Here is a 26,819-nt window from a genome sequence, read left to right as displayed (position 1 = left end):
CACACTACTTACGTAAACACTCCCACACACCCAGGATGCAGCATTCCTCTCTACATTCTGAGAGTCACAGCTCAACCTTTTTGGCAAAAGCCCTGAACGTCAGAAGCTAGCTGACTGTCTGACAGACACTTTTACAGTACAGCCTGTCCTCTGTCTCAACAACCTTTGGAAAGAAAATTGTGATACATTTTTTTTAAAGTACACCAGTTTCATTTAAGGACCAAAGAATGGACAGCCGTGCCATATAGATTGCAAAATAGTTGGGAAGAGATTTTTTTGGGACGTACCGATTCCATGGCACATGGTTTATGAACTGATACGCAAAACAACGCCGGATTCAAAACTTTGAATTTTTTATTTATCATACAAAATTCTTGCAACCAATAGAATGTTATTTATATGGCGGATACAACCGCCTCAGTTCTGCAGATTCTGCTGCGAAGAGTCTGAATCATTAGATCATATGTTTTGATATTGTCCATATGGAGCTTGTTTTTGGTTGCAGGTTCAGGGATGGCTGAAGAATTGCAACATTTACCTGGAGCTCACTCTGCAGATAGCAATACTGGGTGATCTGAAAAGTCATAGTCAATCGATCAATCGTATTATAATACTTTTAGTTAAAAATATATATTTTCAATTTACAATCTGTAGAAACTATGAGAATCGAAAGGTTCAGAACATTTGTGAAACATCACAACACAGTTGAAAAAATATATGACAAATAGAAATCCAATATGGATGGTGTTAAGAGATAGATGGGAGGGGTTGAGGGTAGAGGAAGGACATCAGTAATAGATGGGAGAGGTTGAGGGTAGAGGAACGACGTCAGTCATAGATGGGAGAGGTTGAGGGTAGAGGAACGACGTCAGTCATAGATGGGAGAGGTTGAGGGTAGAGGAAGGACATCAGTAATAGATGGGAGAGGTTGAGGGTAGAGGAACGACGTCAGTCATAGATGGGAGAGGTTGAGGGTAGAGGAAGGACATCAGTAATAGATGGGAGAGGTTGGGGGTAGAGGAAGGACATCAGTAATAGATGGGAGAGGTTGAGGGTAGAGGAAGGACATCAGTAATAGATAGGAGAGGTTGAGGGTAGAGGAAGGACTTCAGTAATAGATGGGAGAGGTTGAGGGTAGAGGAAGGACATCAGTAATAGATGGGAGAGGTTGAGGGTAGAGGAAGGACATCAGTAATAGATGGGAGAGGTTGAGGGTAGAGGAAGGACTTCAGTAATAGATGGGAGAGGTTGAGGGTAGAGGAAGGACATCAGTAATAGATGGGAGAGGTTGAGGGTAGATCTATCTGCGGTATTAAAGCTGATCCCCCCCCACTAACAAAGACAGAAAGGAATCAGACCCTCGTGATGGAGACTCATCTCTCTCTCTCTCTAGACAGTGTTATTAGGGTGTGTGAACATCCACCCACACAACACACTCCCTGTAATGTCAGGTGCTCCTCAGCAACATCCGTTATTTTACATGTTGGCTGAAGAAGAAAAGAAGAAAAAAGAGGCCCTCTTGGCATCAAACGTGTCAACAGGAAGTTGATACCAATAGAAGGCTAAAGGCAGTGGGGCAACAGAGCTCATCAAACCATGACTTTATGAGCCGGTGTTTACTGTGATTAATGGGTCTGTGTGAACTTTCAAACCCGAATTGCCCTCCTGGTCAATAGAGACTCTGCTTATCCTACCTACCTGGCTGTTGTGGTTACCTGGCTGTGTGGTTACCTGGCTGTTGTGGTTACCTGGCTGTGTGGTTATCTGGCTGTTGTGGTTACCTGGCTGTGTGGTTACCTGGCTGTTGTGGTTACCTGGCTGTGTGTTTACCTGGCTGTATGGTTACCTGGCTGTGTGGTTACCTGGCTGTGTGGTTACCTGGCTGTTGTGGTTACCTGGCTGTGTGTTTACCTGGCTGTATGGTTACCTGGCTGTGTGGTTACCTGGCTGTGTGGTTACCTGGCTGTGTGGTTACCTGGCTGTGTGGTTACCTGGCTGTTGTGGTTACCTGGCTGTATGGTTACCTGGCTGTGTGGTTACCTGGCTGTGTGGTTACCTGGCTGTGTGTTTACCTGGCTGTGTGGTTACCTGGCTGTGTGGTTACCTGGCTGTGTGGTTACCTGGCTGTGTGGTTACCTGGCTGTGTGTTTACCTGGCTGTGTGGTTACCTGGCTGTTGTGTTTACCTGGCTGTGTGGTTACCTGGCTGTGTGGTTACCTGGCTGTTGTGTTTACCTGGCTGTGTGGTTACCTGGCTGTGTGGTTACCTGGCTGTTGTGGTTACCTGGCTGTTGTGGTTACCTGGCTGTTGTGGTTACCTGGCTGTTGTGTTTACCTGGCTGTTGTGGTTACCTGGCTGTGTGGTTACCTGGCTGTGTGGTTATCTGGCTGTGTGGTTACCTGGCTGTTGTGGTTACCTAGGCTGTTGTGGTTACCTGGCTGTGTGGTTACCTGGCTGTTGTGGTTACCTGGCTGTGTGTTTACCTGGCTGTGTGGTTACCTGGCTGTGTGGTTACCTGGCTGTGTGGTTACCTGGCTGTTGTGGTTACCTGGCTGTGTGGTTACCTGGCTGTTGTGGTTACCTGGCTGTATGGTTATATGGCTGTGTTTACCTGGCTGTGTGTTTACCTGGCTGTGTGGTTATATGGCTGTGTTTACCTGGCTGTGTGTTTACCTGGCTGTGTGGTTATATGGCTGTGTTTACCTGGCTGTGTGGTTACCTGGCTGTGTGGTTACCTGGCTGTTGTGGTTACCTGGCTGTGTGGTTACCTGGCTGTGTGGTTACCTGGCTGTGTGGTTACCTGGCTGTTGTGGTTACCTGGCTGTGTGGTTACCTGGCTGTATGGTTACCTGGCTGTGTGGTTACCTGGCTGTGTGGTTACCTGGCTGTATGGTTACCTGGCTGTGTGGTTACCTGGCTGTGTGTTTACCTGGCTGTGTGGTTACCTGGCTGTGTGGTTACCTGGCTGTGTGGTTACCTGGCTGCTGTGGTTACCTGGCTGTGTGTTTACCTGGCTGTGTGGTTACCTGGCTGTTGTGTTTACCTGGCTGTGTGGTTACCTGGCTGTTGTGTTTACCTGGCTGTGTGGTTACCTGGCTGTGTGGTTACCTGGCTGTTGTGGTTACCTGGCTGTTGTGGTTACCTGGCTGTTGTGGTTACCTGGCTGTTGTGTTTACCTGGCTGTTGTGGTTACCTGGCTGTGTGGTTACCTGGCTGTGTGGTTACCTGGCTGTGTGGTTATCTGGCTGTGTGGTTACCTGGCTGTTGTGGTTACCTAGGCTGTTGTGGTTACCTGGCTGTGTGGTTACCTGGCTGTTGTGGTTACCTGGCTGTGTGTTTACCTGGCTGTGTGGTTACCTGGCTGTGTGGTTACCTGGCTGTGTGGTTACCTGGCTGTTGTGGTTACCTGGCTGTGTGGTTACCTGGCTGTTGTGGTTACCTGGCTGTATGGTTATATGGCTGTGTTTACCTGGCTGTGTGTTTACCTGGCTGTGTGGTTATATGGCTGTGTTTACCTGGCTGTGTGTTTACCTGGCTGTGTGGTTATATGGCTGTGTTTACCTGGCTGTGTGGTTACCTGGCTGTGTGGTTACCTGGCTGTTGTGGTTACCTGGCTGTGTGGTTACCTGGCTGTGTGGTTACCTGGCTGTGTGGTTACCTGGCTGTGTGGTTACCTGGCTGTTGTGGTTACCTGGCTGTTGTGGTTACCTGGCTGTTGTGGTTACCTGGCTGTTGTGTTTACCTGGCTGTTGTGGTTACCTGGCTGAGTGGTTACCTGGCTGTGTGGTTACCTGGCTGTGTGGTTATCTGGCTGTGTGGTTACCTGGCTGTTGTGGTTACCTAGGCTGTTGTGGTTACCTGGCTGTGTGGTTACCTGGCTGTTGTGGTTACCTGGCTGTGTGTTTACCTGGCTGTGTGGTTACCTGGCTGTGTGGTTACCTGGCTGTGTGGTTACCTGGCTGTTGTGGTTACCTGGCTGTGTGGTTACCTGGCTGTTGTGGTTACCTGGCTGTATGGTTATATGGCTGTGTTTACCTGGCTGTGTGTTTACCTGGCTGTGTGGTTATATGGCTGTGTTTACCTGGCTGTGTGTTTACCTGGCTGTGTGGTTATATGGCTGTGTTTACCTGGCTGTGTGGTTACCTGGCTGTGTGGTTACCTGGCTGTGTGGTTACCTGGCTGTTGTGGTTACCTGGCTGTGTGGTTACCTGGCTGTGTGGTTACCTGGCTGTGTGGTTACCTGGCTGTGTGGTTACCTGGCTGTTGTGGTTACCTGGCTGTGTGGTTACCTGGCTGTATGGTTACCTGGCTGTGTGGTTACCTGGCTGTGTGGTTACCTGGCTGTATGGTTACCTGGCTGTGTACTGTGTGGTTACCTGGCTGTGTGGTTACCTAGGCTGTTGTGGTTACCTGGCTGTGTGGTTACCTGGCTGTGTGGTTACCTGGCTGTATGGTTACCTGGCTGTGTACTGTGTGGTTACCTGGCTGTGTGTTTACCTGGCTGTGTGGTTACCTAGCTGTGTGGTTACCTGGCTGTGTGTTTACCTGGCTGTGTGGTTACCTGGCTGTGTGGTTATCTGGCTGTTGTGGTTACCTGGTTGTTGTGGTTACCTGGCTGTGGTGGTTACCTGGCTGTGTGGTTACCTGGCTGTTGTGTTTACCTGGCTGTGTGGTTACCTGGCTGTGTGGTTACCTGGCTGTTGTGTTTACCTAGCTGTGTGGTTACCTGGCTGTGTGGTTACCTGGCTGTGTGGTTATATGGCTGTGTGTTTACCTGGCTGTTGTGGTTACCTGGCTGTGTGGTTACCTGGCTGTGTTTACCTGGCTGTGTGGTTACCTGGCTGTGTGTTTACCTGGCTGTGTGGTTATATGGCTGTGTGTTTACCTGGCTGTTGTGGTTACCTGGCTGTGTGGTTACCTGGCTGTGTTTACCTGGCTGTGTGGTTACCTGGCTGTGTGTTTACCTGGCTGTGTGGTTATATGGCTGTGTGTTTACCTGGCTGTTGTGGTTACCTGGCTGTGTGGTTACCTGGCTGTGTGGTTACCTGGCTGTGTTTACCTGGCTGTGTGGTTACCTGGCTGTGTGGTTACCTGGCTGTGTGGTTACCTGGCTGTGTGGTTACCTGGCTGTTGTGTTTACCTGGCTGTGTGGTTACCTGGCTGTGTGTTTACCTGGCTGTGTGGTTATATGGCTGTGTGGTTACCTGGTTGTGTGGTTACCTGGCTGTGTGGTTACCTGGCTGTTGTGTTTACCTGGCTGTGTGGTTACCTGGCTGTTGTGGTTACCTGGCTGTGTGGTTACCTGGCTGTGTGGTTACCTGGCTGTGTGGTTACCTGGCTGTGTGGTTACCTGGCTGTGTGGTTACCTGGCTGTGTACTGTGTGGTTACCTGGCTGTGTACTGTGTGGTTACCTGGCTGTGTGGTTACCTGGCTGTGTGGTTACCTGGCTGTTGTGGTTACCTGGCTGTGTGGTTACCTGGCTGTGTGGTTACCTGGCTGTGTGGTTACCTGGCTGTGTGGTTACCTGGCTGTGTGGTTATCTGGCTGTGTGGTTACCTGGCTGTGTGGTTACCTGGCTGTGTGGTTATATGGCTGTTGTGGTTACCTGGCTGTGTGGTTACCTGGCTGTGTGGTTACCTGGCTGTGTACTGTGTGGTTACCTGGCTGTGTGGTTACCTGGCTGTGTGGTTACCTGGCTGTGTACTGTGTGGTTATCTGGCTGTGTGGTTACCTGGCTGTTGTGGTTACCTGGCTGTGTGGTTACCTGGCTGTTGTGGTTACCTGGCTGTATGGTTACCTGGCTGTGTGGTTACCTGGCTGTGTACTGTGTGGTTACCTGGCTGTGTGGTTACCTGGCTGTGTGGTTATCTGGCTGTGTTTACCTGTCTGTGTGGTTACCTGGCTGTATGGTTACCTGGCTGTTGTGGTTACCTGGCTGTGTTGTTATCTGGCTGTGTTTACCTGGCTGTGGTTACCTGGCTGTGTGGTTATCTGGCTGTGTACTGTGTGGTTACCTGGCTGTATGGTTACCTGGCTGTGTGGTTACCTGGCTGTGTGGTTATCTGGCTGTGTTTACCTGGCTGTGGTTACCTGGCTGTGTACTGTGTGGTTACCTGGCTGTTGTGGTTACCTAGCTGTGTGGTTACCTGGCTGTGTGGTTACCTAGCTGTGTGGTTACCTGGCTGTGTGGTTACCTAGCTGTGTGGTTACCTGGCTGTGTGGTTACCTGGCTGTTGTGGTTACCTGGCTGTGTTGTTATCTGGCTGTGTTTACCTGGCTGTGGTTACCTGGCTGTGTGGTTATCTGGCTGTGTACTGTGTGGTTACCTGGCTGTGTGGTTACCTGGCTGTGTGGTTACCTGGCTGTGTGTTTACCTGGCTGTGTGGTTACCTGGCTGTGTGTTTACCTGGCTGTGTGTTTACCTGGCTGTGTGGTTACCTGGCTGTGTGGTTACCTGGCTGTTGTGCTTACCTGGCTGTGTGGTTATCTGGCTGTGTTTACCTGTCTGTGGTTACCTGGCTGTATGGTTACCTGGCTGTATGGTTACCTGGTTGTGTACTGTGTGGTTACCTGGCTGTATGGTTACCTGGCTGTGTGGTTACCTGGCTGTGTGTTTACCTGGCTGTGTGTTTACCTGGCTGTGTGTTTACCTGGCTGTGTGGTTACCTGGCTGTGTGTTTGTACCCCTGCTTATCTATCTGATCTGACCATAATGATGTGTGATCTGATCTGACCATAGTGATGTGTGATCTGATCTGACCATAATGATGTGTGATCTGATCTGACCATAGTGATGTGTGATCTGATCTGACCATAGTGATGTGTGATCTGATCTGACCATAGTGATGTGTGATCTGATCTGACCATAGTGATGTGTGATCTGATCTGACCATAGTGATGTGTGATCTGATCTGACCATAATGATGTGTGATCTGATCTGACCATAGTGATGTGTGATCTGATCTGACCATAGTGATGTGTGATCTGATCTGACCATAGTGATGTGTGATCTGATCTGACCATAGTGATGTGTGATCTGATCTGACCATAATGATGTGTGATCTGATCTGACCATAGTGATGTGTGATCTGATCTGACCATAGTGATGTGTGATCTGATCTGACCATAATGATGTGTGATCTGATCTGACCATAGTGATGTGTGATCTGATCTGACCATAGTGATGTGTGATCTGATCTGACCATAGTGATGTGTGATCTGATCTGACCATAGTGATGTGTGATCTGATCTGACCATAGAGATGTGTGATCTGTGTTTTCCAGCTGTGATCCCGCTGACCGACTCAGAACACAAGCTGCTATCTCTCCACTTCGCTACGGACCCTGGGAAGGACTGGGAGTGGGGCCGGGACGACAGCGACAACATCAAGCTAGCCAAGTGAGTTAGTTACAACCAACGACAAACATCAAGCTAGCCAAGTGAGTTAGTTACAACCAACGACAAACATCAAGCTAGCCAAGTGAGTTAGTTACAACCAACGACAAACATCAAGCTAGCCAGGTGAGTTAGTTACAACCAACGACAAACATCAAGCTAGCCAAGTGAGTTAGTTACAACCAACGACAAACATCAAGCTAGCCAAGTGAGTTAGTTACAACCAACGACAAACATCAAGCTAGCCAGGTGAGTTAGTTACAACCAACGACAAACATCAAGCTAGCCAAGTGAGTTAGTTACAACCAAAGACAAACATCAAGCTAGCCAGGTGAGTTAGTTACAACCAACGACAAACATCAAGCTAGCCAAGTGAGTTAGTTACAACCAACGACAAACATCAAGCTAGCCAGGTGAGTTAGTTACAACCAACGACAAACATCAAGCTAGCCAAGTGAGTTAGTTACAACCAACGACAAACATCAAGCTAGCCAAGTGAGTTAGTTACAACCAACGACAAACATCAAGCTAGCCAAGTGAGTTAGTTACAACCAACGACAAACATCAAGCTAGCCAAGTGAGTTAGTTACAACCAACGACAAACATCAAGCTAGCCAAGTGAGTTAGTTACAACCAATGACAAACATCAAGCTAGCCAAGTGAGTTAGTTACAACCAACGACAAACATCAAGCTAGCCAAGTGAGTTAGTTACAACCAACGACAAACATCAAGCTAGCCAGGTGAGTTAGTTACAACCAACGACAAACATCAAGCTAGCCAAGTGAGTTAGTTACAACCAACGACAAACATCAAGCTAGCCAGGTGAGTTAGTTACAACCAACGACAACATCAAGCTAGCCAAGTGAGTTAGTTACAACCAACGACAAACATCAAGCTAGCCAAGTGAGTTAGTTACAACCAACGACAAACATCAAGCTAGCCAAGTGAGTTAGTTACAACCAACGACAAACATCAAGCTAGCGTTAATAGGATGGAGGGGTAGTAGGGGCAGTGTTAATAGGGTGGGGGGGGGGGGGGGGTAATAGGGGTGGGTGGGTAATAGGGGTGGGGGGTAGTAGGGGTGGGGGGGTAATAGGGGTGGAGGGGTAGTAGAGGGGCAGAGGTGGTGGAGGAGATATAATGGGTGGAGGGGATAGTAAGGGGGGGGATAGTAAAGGGGGAGAGGGAGGGAATAGTAAGGGGGGAGAGGGGGAGGGGATAGTAAGGGGGGAGGGGGAGGGGATAGTAAAGGGGAGAGGGAGGGGGAGGGAATAGTAAGGGGGGAGAGGGGGAGGGAATAGTAAGGGGGAGAGGGGGAGGGGATAGTAAGGGGGGAGGGGGAGGGGATAGTAAAGGGGAGAGGGGGAGGGAATAGTAAGGGGGGAGAGGGGGAGGGGATAGTAAGGGGGAGGGGGAGGGGATAGTAAAGGGGAGAGGGGGAGGGGATAGTAAAGGGGAGAGGGGGAGGGGATAGTAAAGGGGAGAGGGGGAGGGGATAGTAAAGGGGGAGAGGGAGGGAATAGTAAGGGGGGAGGGGGAGGGGATAGTAAAGGGGAGAGGGGATAGTAAGGGGGGATAGTAAAGGGGGAGAGGGAGGGAATAGTAAGGGGGGAGAGGGGGAGGGGATAGTAAGGGGGGAGGGGGAGGGGATAGTAAAGGGGAGAGGGAGGGGGAGGGAATAGTAAGGGGGGAGAGGGGGAGGGAATAGTAAGGGGGAGAGGGGGAGGGGATAGTAAGGGGGGAGGGGGAGGGGATAGTAAGGGGGGAGGGGGAGGGGATAGTAAAGGGGAGAGGGGGAGGGAATAGTAAGGGGGGAGAGGGAGGGGATAGTAAGGGGGAGGGGGAGGGGATAGTAAAGGGGAGAGGGGGAGGGGATAGTAAAGGGGAGAGGGGGAGGGGATAGTAAAGGGGAGAGGGGGAGGGGATAGTAAAGGGGGAGAGGGAGGGAATAGTAAGGGGGGAGAGGGGGAGGGGATAGTAAAGGGGAGAGGGGGAGGGGATAGTAAGAGGGAGGGGATAGTAAAGGGGAGAGGGGGAGGGGATAGTAAGGGGGGAGGGGATAGTAAGGGGGGGATAGTAAGGGGGGGATAGTAAAGAGGAGAAGGGGAGGGGATAGTAAAGGGGGAGAGGGAGGGAATAGTAAGGGGGGAAGGGGGAGGGGATAGTAAAGGGGAGAGGGGGAGGGGATAGTAAAGGGGAGAGGGGGAGGGGATAGTAAGAGGGAGGGGATAGTAAAGGGGAGAGGGGGAGGGGATAGTAAGGGGGGAGGGGATAGTAAGGGGGGATAGTAAGGGGGGGATAGTAAAGAGGAGAAGGGGAGGGGATAGTAAGAGGGAGGGGGAGGGGTTAGTAAGGGGAGAGAGGGAGGGGATAGTAAGAGGGAGGGGGAGGGGATAGTAAGGGGGAGGGGGAGGGGATAGTAGGGGGGTATTAAGGGGGAGGGGGAGGGGACAGTTAAAGCCTTGCTTCCTCTCTGTGGGGGGACAGTAGGGGTGGAGGGGACAGTTAAAGCCTTGCTTCCTCTCTGTGGGAGGACAGTAGGGGTGGAGGGGACAGTTAAAGCCTTGCTTCCTCTCTGTGGGAGGACAGTAGGGGTGGAGGGGACAGTTAAAGCCTTGCTTCCTCTCTGTGGGAGGACAGTAGGGGTGGAGGGGACAGTTAAAGCCTTGCTTCCTCTCTGTGGGAGGACAGTAGGGGTGGAGGGGACAGTTAAAGCCTTGTTTCCTCTCTGTGGGAGGACAGTAGGGGTGGAGGGGACAGTTAAAGCCTTGCTTCCTCTCTGTGGGAGGACAGTAGGGGTGGAGGGGACAGTTAAAGCCTTGCTTCCTCTCTGTGGGGGGGCAGTAGGGGTGGAGGGGACAGTTAAAGCCTTGCTTCCTCTCTGTGGGGGGACAGTAGGGGTGGAGGGGACAGTTAAAGCCTTGCTTCCTCTCTGTGGGAGGACAGTAGGGGTGGAGGGGACAGTTAAAGCCTTGCTTCCTCTCTGTGGGGGGACAGTAGGGGTGGAGGGGACAGTTAAAGTCTTGCTTCCTCTCTGTGGGAGGACAGTAAATACAGAAGACAAATGAGAAGACAAATACAGAAAGGAGGAGAGGAGATCCCCCCCTCTAATCATAGAGTCATTATCTCTAGGCTTCATACATCATTATCTTCTATAACGCTGCTTTACACAGAGGAGCTCAACTCTGATCTGAATGGCATAACCTCACGGAGCACTGTCTGTCTGTCTGTCTGTCTGTCTGTCTGTCTGTCTGTCTGTCTGTCTGTCTGTCTGTCTGTCTGTCTGTCTGTCTGTCTGTCTGTCTGTCTGTCTGTCTGTCTGTCTGTCTGTCTGTCTGTCTGTCTGTCATGGAGCACTGTCTGTCTGTCATGGAGCACTGTCTGTCTGTCTGTCTGTCTGTCTGTCTGTCTGTCTGTCTGTCTGTCTGTCTGTCTGGTCTGTCTGTCTGTCTGTCTGGTCTGTCTGTCTGTCTGTCTGTCTGTCTGTCTGTCTGTCTGTCTGTCTGTCTGTCTGTCTGTCTGTCAGAATGAGAGAAAGAGACAGGATGCTAGGTTGATGAGATCATGTCTGAGACGTGTGTGATTTGGTGAGTTTAAAAACCACTAATCTGTGAGACTTACATTGAATAATTTCCCAATGGGAATTTGGGTTCCTTAGAGAAGAAAACTCCCCATTAATTGTGTACATATGTGAAGTCACACAAAGTCTAAGATTGAAGGTGATTGTGAAGTTAGACTCTCTGAAGGTGATTGTGAAGTTACAGACTCTGAAGGTGATTGTGAAGTTACAGACTCTGAAGGTGATTGTGAAGTTAGACTCTCTGAAGGTGTTTGTGAAGTTAGACCCTCTGAAGGTGATGGTGAAGTTAGACCCTCTGAAGGTGATTGTGAAGTTAGAGACTCTGAAGGTGATTGTGAAGTTAGACTCTATGAAGGTGTTTGTGAAGTTAGACCCTCTGAAGGTGATTGTGAAGTTAGACTCTCTGAAGGTGATTGTGAAGTTAGACCCTCTGAAGGTGATTGTGAAGTTAGACTCTCTGAAGGTGATTGTGAAGTTAGACTCTGAAGGTGATTGTGAAGTTAGACCCTCTGAAGGTGATTGTGAAGTTAGACCCTCTGAAGGTGATTGTGAAGTTAGACCATCTGAAGGTGTTTGTGGAGTTAGACCCTCTGAAGGTGATGGTGAAGTTAGACCCTCTGAAGGTGATTGTGAAGTTAGAGACTCTGAAGGTGATTGTGAAGTTAGACTCTCTGAAGGTGTTTGTGAAGTTAGACCCTCTGAAGGTGATTGTGAAGTTAGACCCTCTGAAGGTGATTGTGAAGTTAGACTCTCTGAAGGTGATTGTGAAGTTACAGACTCTGAAGGTGATTGTGAAGTTAGACCCTCTGAAGGTGATTGTGAAGTTAGACTCTCTGAAGGTGATGGTGAAGTTACAGCCTCTGAAGGTGATGGTGAAGTTACAGCCTCTGAAGGTGATTGTGAAGTTATAGACTCTGAAGGTGGTTGTGAAGTTAGACTCTCTGAAGGTGATTGTGAAGTTACAGACTCTGAAGGTGATTGTGAAGTTAGACCCTCTGAAGGTGATTGTGAAGTTAGAGACTCTCTGAAGGTGTTTGTGAAGTTACAGACTCTGAAGGTGATTGTGAAGTTACAGACTCTGAAGGTGTTTGTGAAGTTAGACCCTCTGAATGTTATTGTGAAGTTATAGACTCTGAAGGTGTTTGTGAAGTTAGACTCTCTGAAGGTGATTGTGAAGTTAGACCCTCTGAAGGTGATTGTGAAGTTACAGACTCTGAAGGTGATTGTGAAGTTACAGACTCTGAAGGTGATTGTGAAGTTACAGATTCTGAAGGTGATTGTGAAGTTAGACCCTCTGAAGGTGATTGTGAAGTTATAGACTCTGAAGGTGATTGTGAAGTTACAGACTCTGAAGGTGTTTGTGAAGTTACAGACTCTGAAGGTGATTGTGAAGTTACAGACTCTGAAGGTGATTGTGAAGTTACAGACTCTGAAGGTGTTTGTGAAGTTACAGACTCTGAAGGTGATTGTGAAGTTAGACCCTCTGAAGGTGATTGTGAAGATAGAGACTCTGAAGGTGATTGTGAAGTTACAGACTCTGAAGGTGATTGTGAAGTTACAGACTCTGTAGGTGTTTGTGAAGTTATAGACTCTGAAGGTGATTGTGAAGTTACAGACTCTGAAGGTGTTTGTGAAGTTAGACCCTCTGAAGGTGATTGTGAAGTTACAGACTCTGAAGGTGATTGTGAAGTTAGAGACTCTGAAGGTGATTGTGAAGTTACAGACTCTGAAGGTGATTGTGAAGTTAGACCCTCTGAAGGTGATTGTGAAGTTAGACCCTCTGAAGGTGATTGTGAAGTTAGACCCTCTGAAGGTGTTTGTGAAGTTACAGACTCTGAAGGTGTTTGTGAAGTTAGAGACTCTGAAGGTGTTTGTGAAGTTAGAGCCTCTGAAGGTGATTGTGAAGTTAGACCCTCTGAAGGTGATTGTGAAGTTACAGACTCTGAAGGTGTTTGTGAAGTTAGACCCTCTAAAGGTGTTTGTGAAGTTACAGACTCTGAAGGTGATTGTGAAGTTACAGACTCTGAAGGTGATTGTGAAGTTAGACCCTCTGAAGGTGATTGTGAAGTTACAGACTCTGAAGGTGATTGTGAAGTTACAGACTCTGAAGGTGATTGTGAAGTTAGAATCTGAAGGTGATTGTGAAGTTAGACCCTCTGAAGGTGATTGTGAAGTTAGACCCTCTGAAGGTGTTTGTGAAGTTATAGACTCTGAAGGTTATTGTGAAGTTATAGACTCTGAAGGTGATTGTGAAGTTACAGACTCTGAAGGTGATTGTGAAGTTAGACTCTGTAGGTGTTTGTGAAGTTATAGACTCTGAAGGTGATGGTGAAGTTACAGACTCTGAAGGTGTTTGTGAAGTTAGACCCTCTGAAGGTGATTGTGAAGTTACAGACTCTGAAGGTGATTGTGAAGTTACAGACTCTGAAGGTGTTTGTGAAGTTATAGACTCTGAAGGTGATTGTGAAGTTAGACCCTCTGAAGGTGATTGTGAAGTTACAGACTCTGAAGGTGATTGTGAAGTTACAGACTCCGAAGGTGATTGTGAAGTTAGACCCTCTGAAGGTGTTTGTGAAGTTACAGACTCTGAAGGTGATTGTGAAGTTACAGACTCTGAAGGTGATTGTGAAGTTAGACCCTCTGAAGGTGATTGTGAAGTTACAGACTCTGAAGGTGTTTGTGAAGTTAGACCCTCTGAAGGTGTTTGTGAAGTTACAGACTCTGAAGGTGATTGTGAAGTTACAGACTCTGAAGGTGATTGTGAAGTTAGACCCTCTGAAGGTGATTGTGAAGTTAGAGACTCTGAAGGTGATTGTGAAGTTACAGACTCTGAAGGTGATTGTGAAGTTAGACTCTGAAGGTGATTGTGAAGTTAGACCCTCTGAAGGTGTTTGTGAAGTTATAGACTCTGAAGGTGATTGTGAAGTTAGAGACTCTGAAGGTAATTGTGAAGTTAGAGACTCTGAAGGTGATTGTGAAGTTAGAGACTCTGAAGGTGATTGTGAAGTTACAGACTCTGAAGGTGATTGTGAAGTTACAGACTCTGAAGGTAATTGTGAAGTTAGAGACTCTGAAGGTGATTGTGAAGTTAGAGACTCTGAAGGTGATTGTGAAGTTACAGACTCTGAAGGTGATTGTGAAGTTACAGACTCTGAAGGTGATTGTGAAGTTAGACCCTCTGAAGGTGATTGTGAAGTTAGACCCTCTGAAGGTGATTGTGAAGTTACAGACTCTGAAGGTGATTGTGAAGTTACAGACTCTGAAGGTGATTGTGAAGTTACAGACTCTGAAGGTGATTGTGAAGTTACAGACTCTGAAGGTGATTGTGAAGTTAGACCCTCTGAAGGTGATGGTGAAGTTAGACCCTCTGAATGTGATTGTGAAGTTACAGACTCTGAAGGTGATTGTGAAGTTACAGACTCTGAAGGTGATTGTGAAGTTATAGACTCTGAAGGTGATTGTGAAGTTAGACCCTCTGAAGGTGATTGTGAAGTTACAGACTCTGAAGGTGATTGTGAAGTTACAGACTCTGAAGGTGATTGTGAAGTTAGACCCTCTGAAGGTGATTGTGAAGTTAGAGACTCTGAAGGTGATTGTGAAGTTAGACCCTCTCAAGGTGATTGTGAAGTTACAGACTCTCAAGGTGATTGTGAAGTTACAGACTCTGAAGGGGATTGTGAAGTTACAGACTCTGAAGGTGATTGTGAAGTTATAGACTCTGAAGGTTATTGTGAAGTTATAGACTCTGAAGGTGATTGTGAAGTTACAGACTCTGAAGGTGATTGTGAAGTTAGACTCTGTAGGTGTTTGTGAAGTTATAGACTCTGAAGGTGATGGTGAAGTTACAGACTCTGAAGGTGTTTGTGAAGTTAGACCCTCTGAAGGTGATTGTGAAGTTACAGACTCTGAAGGTGATTGTGAAGTTACAGACTCTGAAGGTGTTTGTGAAGTTATAGACTCTGAAGGTGATTGTGAAGTTAGACCCTCTGAAGGTGATTGTGAAGTTACAGACTCTGAAGGTGATTGTGAAGTTACAGACTCCGAAGGTGATTGTGAAGTTAGACCCTCTGAAGGTGTTTGTGAAGTTACAGACTCTGAAGGTGATTGTGAAGTTACAGACTCTGAAGGTGATTGTGAAGTTAGACCCTCTGAAGGTGATTGTGAAGTTACAGACTCTGAAGGTGTTTGTGAAGTTAGACCCTCTGAAGGTGTTTGTGAAGTTACAGACTCTGAAGGTGATTGTGAAGTTACAGACTCTGAAGGTGATTGTGAAGTTAGAGACTCTGAAGGTGATTGTGAAGTTAGAGACTCTGAAGGTGATTGTGAAGTTACAGACTCTGAAGGTGATTGTGAAGTTAGACTCTGAAGGTGATTGTGAAGTTAGACCCTCTGAAGGTGTTTGTGAAGTTATAGACTCTGAAGGTGATTGTGAAGTTACAGACTCTGAAGGTGATTGTGAAGTTAGACCCTCTGAAGGTGATTGTGAAGTTAGAGACTCTGAAGGTGTTTGTGAAGTTACAGACTCTGAAGGTGATTGTGAAGTTACAGACTCTGAAGGTGATTGTGAAGTTACAGACTCTGAAGGTGATTGTGAAGTTAGAGACTCTGAAGGTGATTGTGAAGTTACAGACTCTGAAGGTGATTGTGAAGTTACAGACTCTGAAGGTGATTGTGAAGTTAGACCCTCTGAAGGTGATTGTGAAGTTAGACCCTCTGAAGGTGATTGTGAAGTTACAGACTCTGAAGGTGATTGTGAAGTTACAGACTCTGAAGGTGATTGTGAAGTTACAGACTCTGAAGGTGATTGTGAAGTTACAGACTCTGAAGGTGATTGTGAAGTTAGACCCTCTGAAGGTGATGGTGAAGTTAGACCCTCTGAATGTGATTGTGAAGTTACAGACTCTGAAGGTGTTTGTGAAGTTACAGACTCTGAAGGTGATTGTGAAGTTACAGACTCTGAAGGTGATTGTGAAGTTAGAGACTCTGAAGGTGATTGTGAAGTTAGAGACTCTGAAGGTGATTGTGAAGTTACAGACTCTGAAGGTGATTGTGAAGTTAGACCCTCTGAAGGTGATTGTGAAGTTAGACCCTCTGAAGGTGATTGTGAAGTTAGACCCTCTCAAGGTGATTGTGAAGTTACAGACTCTCAAGGTGATTGTGAAGTTACAGACTCTGAAGGGGATTGTGAAGTTACAGACTCTGAAGGTGATTGTGAAGTTACAGACTCTGAAGGTGATTGTGAAGTTACAGACTCTGAAGGTGATTGTGAAGTTAGACCCTCTCAAGGTGATTGTGAAGTTACAGACTCTCAAGGTGATTGTGAAGTTACAGACTCTGAAGGGGATTGTGAAGTTACAGACTCTGAAGGTGATTGTGAAGTTAGAGCCTCTGAAGGTGATTGTGAAGTTAGAGCCTCTGTCTTTTTTGGTATTTACTTTTCCATCTAAAAGACAGTCTTACGATTTTGAAAATAAGTTTCTAGTGGAGTTAAAAGCACTACAATGGAGCCTCGCCTCGTTTTGTAACTGAGGTCTTTTAAGGTCCTTCTCCCTTGGAGCAGCTGGGTTCTCTGGCAGCGGCTCATTTGACAATATGTAAATAACTCTGTCCATTTACTTTGTCAAGTAAGCTTCCAGTGTATTCCACTGCAAGACAAAATAGAACATTTTAGGGCCCCGGTCAATCAGACAAAACAGGAAGTTATAGGGCCCTGGTCAATCAGACAAACAGGAAGTTATAGGGCCCTGGTCAATCAGACAAACAGGAAGTTATAGGGCCCTGGTCAATCAGACTAAACAAGAAGTTTTAGGGCCCTGGTCAATCAGAACGTTATATGGCCCTGGTCAATCAAGTCAGCTAACTATGCTGCAGGGTTATAGGGCCCTGGTCAATCAAGTCAGCTAACTATGCTGCAGGGTTATAGGGCCCTGGTCAATCAAGTCAGATAACTGTGCTGCATGGTTATAGGGCCCTGGTCAATCAAGTCAGCTAACTATGCTACAGGGTTATAGGGCCCTGGTCAATCAAGTCAGCTAACTATGCTGCAGGGTTATAGGGCCCTGGTCAATCAAGTCAGATAACTGTGCTGCATGGTTATAGGGCCCTGGTCAATCAAGTCAGCCAACTGTGCTGCAGGGTTATAGGGCCCTGGTCAATCAAGTCCACTAACTGTGCTGCAGGGTTTACAGGACCCTGGTCAAGTCCGCTAACTGTTCTGAAGGGAACATTGAAAAATATCATTCTTCTTGAATACAAGAATGAATGTTGGGATTCGTGTTCTCAACTAAACATTGTTCCCAGCACTAAACACAAAGGGCCTTATTTTATTAGAGATGAACGATCCATAGTTTATTATCTATAAAACGTTAACATGTATCACTACATGCTGTAGTGTTCAATCTTAATTCATGGCTAAATAAACTCAGCAAAAAAAGAAACGTCCTCTCATTGTCAACTGAGTTTATTTTCATCAAACTACATGTGTAAATATTTGTATGAACATAACAAGATTCAACAACTGAGACATAAACTGAACAAGTTCCACAAACATGTGACTAACAGAAATGCTGCAGTAATTACTGCAGTGCACCTCCTCCTCATGGACTGCACCAGATTTGCCAGTTCTTGCTGTGAGATGTTACCCCACTCTTCCACCAAGGCACCTGCAAGTTCCCGGACATTTCTGGGGCGAATGGCCCTAGCCCTCACCCAACGATCCAACAGGTCCCAGACGTGCTCAATGGGATTGAGATCCGGGCTCTTCGCTGGCCATGGCAGAACACTGACATTCCTGTCTTGCAGGAAATCACGCACAGAACGAGAGGTATGGCTGGTGGCATTGTCATGCTGGAGGGTCATTTCAGGATGAGCCTGCAGGAAGGGTACCACATGAGGGAGGGGGATGTCTTCCCTGTAATGCACAGCGTTGAGATTGCTTGCAATGACAACAAGCTCAGTCCGATGATGCTGTGACACACCGCCCCAGACCATGACAGACCCTCCAACTCCAAATCAATCCCGCTTCAGAGTACAGGCCTCGGTGTAACACTCATTCCTTCGACGATAAATGCGAATCTGACCATCTCCCCTGGTGAGACAAAACCGCGACTCGTCAGTGAAGAGCACTTTTTGCCAGTCCCGTCTGGTCCAGCGACGGTGGGTTTGTGCCCATAGGCGACGTTGTTGCCCGTGATGTCTGGTGAGGACCTGCCTTACAACAGGCCTACAAGCCCTCAGTCCAGCCTCTCTCAGCCTATTGCTGACAGTCTGAGCATTGATGAAGGGATTGTGCGTTCCTGGTGTAACTTGGCAATTTTTCTTGCCATCATGTACCTATCCCGCAGGTGTGATGTTCGGATGTACCGATCCTGTGCAGGTGTTGTTACACGTGGTCTGCCACTGCGAGGACGATCAGCTGTCCGTCCTGTCTACCTGTAGTGCTGTCTTAGGCGTCTCACAGTATGGACATTGCAAATTTATTGCCCTGGCCACATCTGCAGTCCTCATGCCTCCTTGCAGCATGCCTAAGGCACGTTCACGCTGATGAGCAGGGACCCTGGGCATCTTTCTTTTGGTGTTTTTCAGAGTCAGTAGAAAGGCCTAGTTAGTGTCCTAATTTTTCATAACTGTGGCCTTAATTGCCTACCGTCTGTAAGCTGTTAGTGCCTTAACGACCTTTCCACAGGTCCATGTTCATTAATTGTTTATGGTTCATTGAACAATCAACAGTGTTTACAACCCTTTACAATGAAGATCTGTTAAGTTATTTGGATTTTTACGAATTATCTTTAAAAGACGGAGTCCTGAAAATGGGGACGTTTCTTTTGTTTTTGTTGTTGAGTTTATATTTCTTCGAAAGCGTAGCATTTATAATCCAGATTTACTGTTGATATCTAATGTTCGTAACCTTTCTCTCCTTCAGTTTAATCCTGTCTCTGGAAGCCAAACTGAACCTGCTGGTTACTAGTCCAACGCTTTAACGACTAGGCTACCTGCTGGTTACTAGTCCAACGCTCTAACCACTAGGCTACCTGCTGGCTACTAGTCCAACGCTCTAACCACTAGACTACCTGCTGGTTACTAGTCCAACGCTCTAACCACTAGGCTACCTGCTGGTTACTAGTCCAACGCTCTAACCACTAGGCTACCTGCTGGTTACTAGTCCAACGCTCTAACCACTAGTCTACCTGCTGGTTACTAGTCCAACGCTCTAACCACTAGGCTACCTGCTGGTTACTAGTCCAACGCTCTAACCACTAGGCTACCCTGCCGCCCCTAATGTCCGTAACCTTTCTCCCTCCTCAGTTTAATCCTGTCTCTGGAAGCCAAACTGAACCTGCTGCATAACTACATGAACGTAACATGGATCAGGATACCATCTGAGACCAGGGTACCTCTCCTCTTCCTCTTCCACATTGATTGGCTAATGCCAGCAAATAATTGTTGTAAATGAATTTGATAGGTTGTTCTGCATGCTTGTTGTACTGCCAGCTCCCCAGCACCTTACTGTCTATATACAACGAATTAAGAAAACTACAATTTGCTGTCAAAGTCTTGAAAATGAGTAGATTAGACAGATCAACATCATTTACTGATTGTGCTTCCTCTCCATCCCTTCTCACCCCTTCCTCCCTCTCTCTCTCCAGGCTCCCCTGGCCCAACCGGAGTCTCCCACGGCGTCCCACGGGGGCGATGACGTCCAGTCTCTAGCCGACTCCATGGACTCCGACCGCGACTCCGTCTGCAGCAACTCCAACGTCAACAACGGCAAGGTCTCCACCAAGGACAAGGACAAGGATCCCAGGGAGAAGACGGAGAGGCAGCAACAGCGTAAAGACAAGGACAAGACCAGGACGGACTCTGTGGCCAACAAGCTAGGCAGCTTCAGCAAGACCCTGGGTATCAAGCTGAAGAAGAACATGGGAGGTCTGGGAGGGCTGGTCCACGGAAAGATCAACCGCTCCAACTCCGGAGGCAACGGCCGGAACAACGGAGGAGTGGGGGGCAACGGAGGAGGAGGGGGCGGCAACGGAGGAGGGACAGAGAATAATGTAGAGAAGAAGAAGGAGAAAAAGGAGGGGAAAGCACGGAAGGATGGAGGAGGAGGAGAGAAGGAAGGCCAGTCTGCGAGTACGTCGTTCTCCTCGGACAAGACCACCAGCCCGTCTCCCACCGAGCGCCCCCCAGGCGTGCCCTCTCCTCCCGGGGAACGGGACAGGGACAGGGGGGGTCTCCTGGCCAGACTGGTGGGGGATAAGGCCCTGTCGGAGCACTGGAAGTACAGCACAGACGTCAAGCTGAGCCTCAACATACTGAGAGCCGCCATGCAGGGCGAGAGGAAGTTCATCTTCGCTGGCCTTCTCCTCACCTCCCATCGCCACCAGTTCCATGAGGAGATGATCTCCTTCTACCTGACCTCCGCTCAGGAGCGCTTCTCTGCCGAGCAGGAGACTAGGAGGAAGGAAGGAGAGAAGAAACCTGCAGCAAACTCTACAACCACGACGACTACGACCAACGGGTCCTCCAACGCCCTGAAGAAACCAGAGCAGGAGAGCGCCCCTCACCGGGAGAGAGAGAGGGAGAAGGAAAGAGAGAGAGAAAAGGAGAGGGAGAGAGAGAGGGAGAGGGAGAGAGAGAGGGAGAGAGAGAGGGAGAGAGAGAGAGAAAGGGAGAGAGAGAGGGAGAGGGAGAGGGAGCGAGACACCCGCACCCCTCCTCCACCTCCCTCCTGCCCTCCTCCTCCTACTCCCCTTCCCCAGGACTTCATCTCTTCCCCAGCCAGACACCACCAAAGCCATACCCCTCACATCCCCCCACAGATTGCCCTGAAGATGCAGGGCCGCCACAGCCCCTCGCCCCACTCCTCCCCCAGCAACGGTGCTACCAGGAGACCGGGGTCCGTCCCACCTGTCCCCGGCCCCGTCCCAACTGCAGTCCCAGTGTCAGCCCACTACAGCCATACCCCTCCCATCCAGAGGTCCAGTATCATACACCTGAGAGACGTCAACCTCCAGGCCCTCCAGGCACCCAGCTTCCAGCCGGACGACCCCCAGCCCAGCTACAAGCCTCCTCTGGTGGGCACCCTGAAGACCTGTGCCACTTACCCCCAGCAGAACCGCTCTCTGTCCTCCCAGAGCTACTCTCCAGCCCGCCTGTCTGGGGTCCGTTTGGGCACCGGGGTCAACCACGCCCACCCGGGGGTCCCAGGCACCACGGAGCCCTACAACATGCCTGGGGAGCACAAGTCCCATACCTATACCAATGGCTTCAACGCGAGCCACATACAGGACTGTCTGGAGTTCGCCGACGTCGACTTGCCTCAGACCTGGGGGAGCAGTAGCGTCACCAGGACGGGTTCGGGGTCCGACAAGGTCAAAAGTCAGATGGGTAGCGCTGGTGGGGGTTGCCTGGTGTACTGCCTGCAGCAGAGGCGATGCAAGAGGGAGAAGTGCTCCTTCTACGGGCGACCAGAGACAGATAACTACTGTTCCTACTGCTTCAAGGAGGATCTGAAACACAAGGAGAGGGAGGCCAAAGTCCTCAGTAGGCCTGGATAGCCCCTGGTACCGCGCCAGCCAGAGGTGCTGCTACTCTAGCCTGGTGTACTATCTATCACACTACAGGTACTGCAAACCCTGCTGCTGACAACGCAACACAACAGAAGACAACAGAACTGTGTCCCATAGAGAAGGAGATAGAACAGGTCTACTCAATAGACTGTCTGTGGACGTTGGGACATCAAGACAGACAGACAGACATGCTCAGAGCCAGGTGATCGCCTGCTCTGTTTAAAACGTTTGATTCCTGTCACTTCCTCTGTCTCAGTGTACAGTACAGTAGGCTACTGTAAAGGACACAACTACTTGATGACAAGCAGGGTAGATCTCTGTCCACTTGACATCTTTGGCCAGCAGGAATTTATAACTTTGTTCGTTTTTAAAAAATATATAATTTGGTTCAACTTTTAGTTAGTTTATGGAGAAATGTCTGTGTTTTTTTGCCCACAACTTGAATGGCAAACTCAGATATCATTTCAGGCACACATAAAATAGCAAAATTGCATTTTGTTGTGCAGTGGTTCAAAACTTAAACTTTAAACTTAAGCCTAACTTCAAACTTAAACTGGACTGTTTTGATTTAAAACCTTCAACCAACTTTCAAAACAAACTTCTCAAAGCAATACGTTAGTAACTTCAACAGGGTTTTTTATTTTTATTTTGGATCAATAATTGTCCTAAAGGCAACTCACTGTGAACCCTTTCTGTTGTCTATGCACTCCTGTTGGCTTCAGTAGAGAGTTCAAATCCTCTGGTGCAGCTGAAAGACAATAGACAACAATAGGCAGGATATTCAGTCGAACGCAAAGAAACCCACACCAAGGAAAATAATCGTTTCGTGTGGTGAAAATGCACTTTGTAATTTAAGTTTGCAGTGTGCACTCACATTGATTACATGGTTTAAACGAAACAACAACAAAATCGAATTGGTTTTAATGAATCGTACTCCTTATCACAGGGAGGGCAGGGAGACTGTTTCAATGCTAGTTTGATTTGGTCTGCCTCACAAAATATTTGTATTTAATGTTTTCCTCTACATTCTACAGGTCTTAGATAAACCGAACGTGTTTTCATCAGCAGTTGATTATCTTGGTTGTTATTTTACAGGTGCTGCGTGGTGTTGCTACCCATTAGGGTTTATTAACAACGACAAAATAACATGAAATCTCCTGGCCAAAGATGTTAAATATCTACAGAGAGAACGCTCTTCAAACAACTCCTGAATATAATGACGTTTGGGATCCTTTTTATTGTGTCTGGTTCATGGACTCTCACCATTTAAATGTAAAAAAATATATGATTTTGTATTCATTTGAGAGTTTTACACAACTTAAATTATTAATTTGCACATTAGATACCAATGTACAGTACATAGCAAAAATGAGGAACAAAAATAAGATTAGTATATTGTGTAAAAAAAATAATAATTCAGTTTGTGTGTTTTTGTGTATAGAGAATGTGATGATGGGGAATTTACAAGCCAAGGCTATAAAAGTGTTATATAGAAAATATTTTTATATAATTTTCACAAAATGCCATGAAGCAATATTTTGCGCTTTTTCCTTATGGACACGGTTTGTCACTTTGGTAAGTTACTTTAAGTGCACGACGGACATTGGGTGGGGGGGGGGGGGGGGGGGGCTAGGGCTGAAAGTGAACCGTCTGTTGGTCGAAGGGAGTCATTGGTCCTACGTCATATCAAGGGGAAAATGACCTATAGTATTGTCATGATTGTTTCAATCAATCTGACATTGAAAGGGCTGTTGGTTTTTAAACGGGTTGATAGATCGTCGATATAGCAACATCCTTCAAGATCACCTCATTTATGAGACTGCAGGCGTGTTACACCCGTCATGGTTGGTCCACCGGGCTGCATATTGCCGACAAAACTGTAACACGTAGTTAACACCAAACGTTTTAAATGTGAAGGGGATATTTCTAGTTCCTGGTTAGTCACGAGTCATCAGAGGTCCCATCGCGTGATGACGGTGATATATTGAATCGTTCTTTTTAATTCATATGTAAAAGCACAACATATATTCATTAATACTATGTTGTACAACATATATTCATTAATACTATGTTGTACTTCCACAGTGGTTATCTGTCTGTCCCTACCATGGCATTATGTTGTCCTATAGTTTTGGGGTTAAAAGACATACTGTTGAGATTCAGGGGACCTGTATTCATAAAGCGTCCCAGAGGAGGAATACTCATCTAGGATCAAGTCCCCCGCCCCCCCCAGTCCATTCATTATAGTCTTAACAAAGTGGATCTGAGAACAGCACTCCTACTCTGGGAGGCTTAATGAATATGGGACCTGGTGTCTTGTCACCCAAACAGAACCCATCTATTCAGAGTCCTATGGAATAAACAGTAACGGTTAGAACCCATCTATTCAGAGTCCTATGGTATAAACAGTGTCAACAGTAACGGTTAGAACCCATCCATCCAGAGTCCTATGGAATAAACAGTGTCAACAGTAACGGTTAGAACCCATCCATCCAGAGTCCTATGGAATAAACAGTAACGGTTAGAACCCATCCATCCAGAGTCCTATGGATTAAACAGTGTCAACAGTAACAGTTAGAACCCATCCATCCAGAGTCCTATGGAATAAACAGTGTCAACAGTAACGGTTAGAACCCATCCATCCAGAGTCCTATGGAATAAACAGTGTCAACAGTAACGGTTAGAACCCATCCATCCAGAGTCCTATGGAATAAACAGTGTCAACAGTAACGGTTAGAACCCATCCATCCAGAGTCCTATGGATTAAACAGTGTCAACAGTAACGGTTAGAACCCATCCATCCAGAGTCCTATGGAATAAACAGTGTCAACAGTAACGGTTAGAACCCATCCATCCAGAGTCCTATGGAATAAACAGTGTCAACAGTAACGGTTAGAACCCATCCATCCAGAGTCCTATGGAATAAACAGTGTCAACAGTAACGGTTAGAACCCATCCATCCAGAGTCCTATGGAATAAACAGTGTCAACAGTAACGGTTAGAACCCATCCATCCAGAGTCCTATGGAATAAACAGTGTCAACAGTAACGGTTAGAACCCATCCATCAAGAGTCCTATGGAATAAACAGTGTGAACAGTAACGGTCAGAACCCATCCATCCAGAGTTCTATGGAATAAACAGTAACGGTTAGAACCCATCCATCCAGAGTCCTATGGAATAAACAGTAACGGTTAGAACCCATCCATCCAGAGTCCTATGGAATAAACAGTGTCAACAGTAACGGTTAGAACCCCTCCATCCAGAGTCCTATGGATTAAACAGTGTCAACAGTAACAGTTAGAACCCATCCATCCAGAGTCCTATGGAATAAACAGTAACGGTTAGAACCCATCCATCCAGAGTCCTATGGATTAAACAGTGTCAACAGTAACAGTTAGAACCCATCCATCCAGAGTCCTATGGAATAAACAGTAACGGTTAGAACCCATCCATCCAGAGTCCTATGGATTAAACAGTGTCAACAGTAACGGTTAGAACCCCTCCATCCAGAGTCCTATGGAATAAACAGTGTCAACAGTAACAGTTAGAACCCATCCATCCAGAGTCCTATGGAATAAACAGTAACGGTTAGAACCCATCCATCCAGAGTCCTATGGAATAAACAGTGTCAACAGTAACGGTTAGAACCCATCCATCCAGAGTCCTATGGAATAAACAGTGTCAACAGTAACGGTTAGAACCCATCCATCCAGAGTCCTATGGATTAAACAGTGTCAACAGTAACGGTTAGAACCCATCCATCCAGAGTCCTATGGAATAAACAGTGTCAACAGTAACGGTTAGAACCCATCCATTCAGAGTCCTATGGAATAAACAGTGTCAACAGTAACGGTTAGAACCCATCCATCCAGAGTCCTATGGATTAAACAGTGTCAACAGTAACGGTTAGAACCCATCCATTCAGAGTCCTATGGAATAAACAGTGTCAACAGTAACGGTTAGAACCCATCCATCCAGAGTCCTATGGAATAAACAGTGTCAACAGTAACGGTTAGAACCCATCCATCCAGAGTCCTATGGAATAAACAGTGTCAACAGTAACGGTTAGAACCCATCCATCCAGAGTCCTATGGAATAAACAGTGTCAACAGTAACGGTTAGAACCCATCCATTCAGAGTCCTATGGAATAAACAGTGTCAACAGTAACGGTCAGAACCCATCCATCCAGAGTCCTATGGAATAAACAGTGTCAACAGTAACGGTTAGAACCCATCCATCCAGAGTCCTATGGATTAAACAGTGTCAACAGTAACGGTTAGAACCCATCCATTCAGAGTCCTATGGAATAAACAGTGTCAACAGTAACGGTTAGAACCCATCCATTCAGAGTCCTATGGAATAAACAGTGTCAACAGTAACGGTTAGAACCCATCCATTCAGAGTCCTATGGAATAAACAGTGTCAACAGTAACGGTTAGAACCCATCCATCCAGAGTCCTATAGAATAAACAGTGTCAACAGTAAGGGATAGCATATGGTACAGTTTCTTCATCTCTACATAATGGTCACATTGTATGTATATGCAGAGCAAGATGGCAGGGTGTGTGTGTGTGTGTGTCTGAGTCTAATCTGAAATACCTCAGTTGTCCTATTCGTGGGTTTAGGGGTTGTCAACAATGGTTTGGCATCGACTTTCACGTCTTTGATTTGCAATAATAATAAACTGTCCTTGTGTTCTGTTGTCGGTATAGATCAGGGGTTCCCAAACATTTTCACTCGGAGCCCCCCTCTCCAGCGTTGGGTAACATCCCGTACCGTCCCCCCCCGTCCCATGCCCCCCCGTCCCACGCCCCTTCGTCCCGTACCGTCCCCCCCCCCCCCTATGGGCACAAGCAGTGTTCATGACACAAATGGTTCACACCCCTCTTGTTGGCGGAGACAATTTAGCAGGTTTAAATCTTATTTCTTACAATTCTACACATGTTGTCATATGGGATGCAAGGAAAATGTTGCCGTTTTAAAGCACATTTTCTTTCAATTCTATACATTTAGCCAAATGTAATGTGTATTGATGTGATATTTGAGTGCCATAAAAAATACAACAATATTTATGGGTTAAAAAAAGGAAGTAAAAAGACTGACATGGGCTGATTCATCTGGACATTCCCGACTAATTATAAATATCTCTCTAATGTGGACAATGACTAACATGACAAGAGGAACTGATGATGTAACACCCAGTTTAGAAATATCACCTTGTACATTCTACTATTATAACTTTCAGGACTAAGTTAAAAGTTGGACTGAGTTC

The 26,819-nt window shown here is 47.1% G+C and overlaps 2 protein-coding genes across 2 annotated transcripts in view; both read left to right on the top strand.

The window, feature by feature from the left end:
- The window catches only part of LOC120043631 (OTU domain-containing protein 7A-like), a gene marked incomplete at both ends in the record, with an annotated part of 69,708 nt that extends 49,162 nt beyond the window's left edge, over positions 1-20,546 (top strand). Inside the window, 3 exons of the mRNA XM_038988184.1 lie at positions 7,285-7,399; positions 19,282-19,366; positions 19,623-20,546. Of these exons, the coding sequence (XP_038844112.1) occupies positions 7,285-7,399; positions 19,282-19,366; positions 19,623-20,546 (1,124 nt within the window). The remainder of the gene's footprint in view (positions 1-7,284; positions 7,400-19,281; positions 19,367-19,622) is intronic.
- Positions 20,547-20,807: 261 nt separating this feature from the next.
- Positions 20,808-21,654, top strand: LOC120043630 (OTU domain-containing protein 7A-like). The gene has a single exon (XM_038988183.1). It carries the CDS (start codon positions 20,808-20,810, stop codon positions 21,531-21,533), a length of 726 nt encoding a protein of 241 aa, XP_038844111.1. The 3' UTR covers positions 21,534-21,654.
- Positions 21,655-26,819: the final 5,165 nt, after the last annotated feature.

This window comes from Salvelinus namaycush, unplaced genomic scaffold (assembly GCF_016432855.1).
Source record: "Salvelinus namaycush isolate Seneca unplaced genomic scaffold, SaNama_1.0 Scaffold98, whole genome shotgun sequence".
Taxonomy (NCBI): Eukaryota; Metazoa; Chordata; class Actinopteri; order Salmoniformes; family Salmonidae; genus Salvelinus; species Salvelinus namaycush.
This window is presented reverse-complemented; position numbering and strand designations above follow the sequence as displayed.

Excerpts from the sequence above, each read along its gene's own strand:
- LOC120043630 (XM_038988183.1), top strand. The coding sequence starts at position 20,808 with ATGCAGGGCCGCCACAGCCCCTCGCCCCACTCCTCCCCCAGCAACGGT.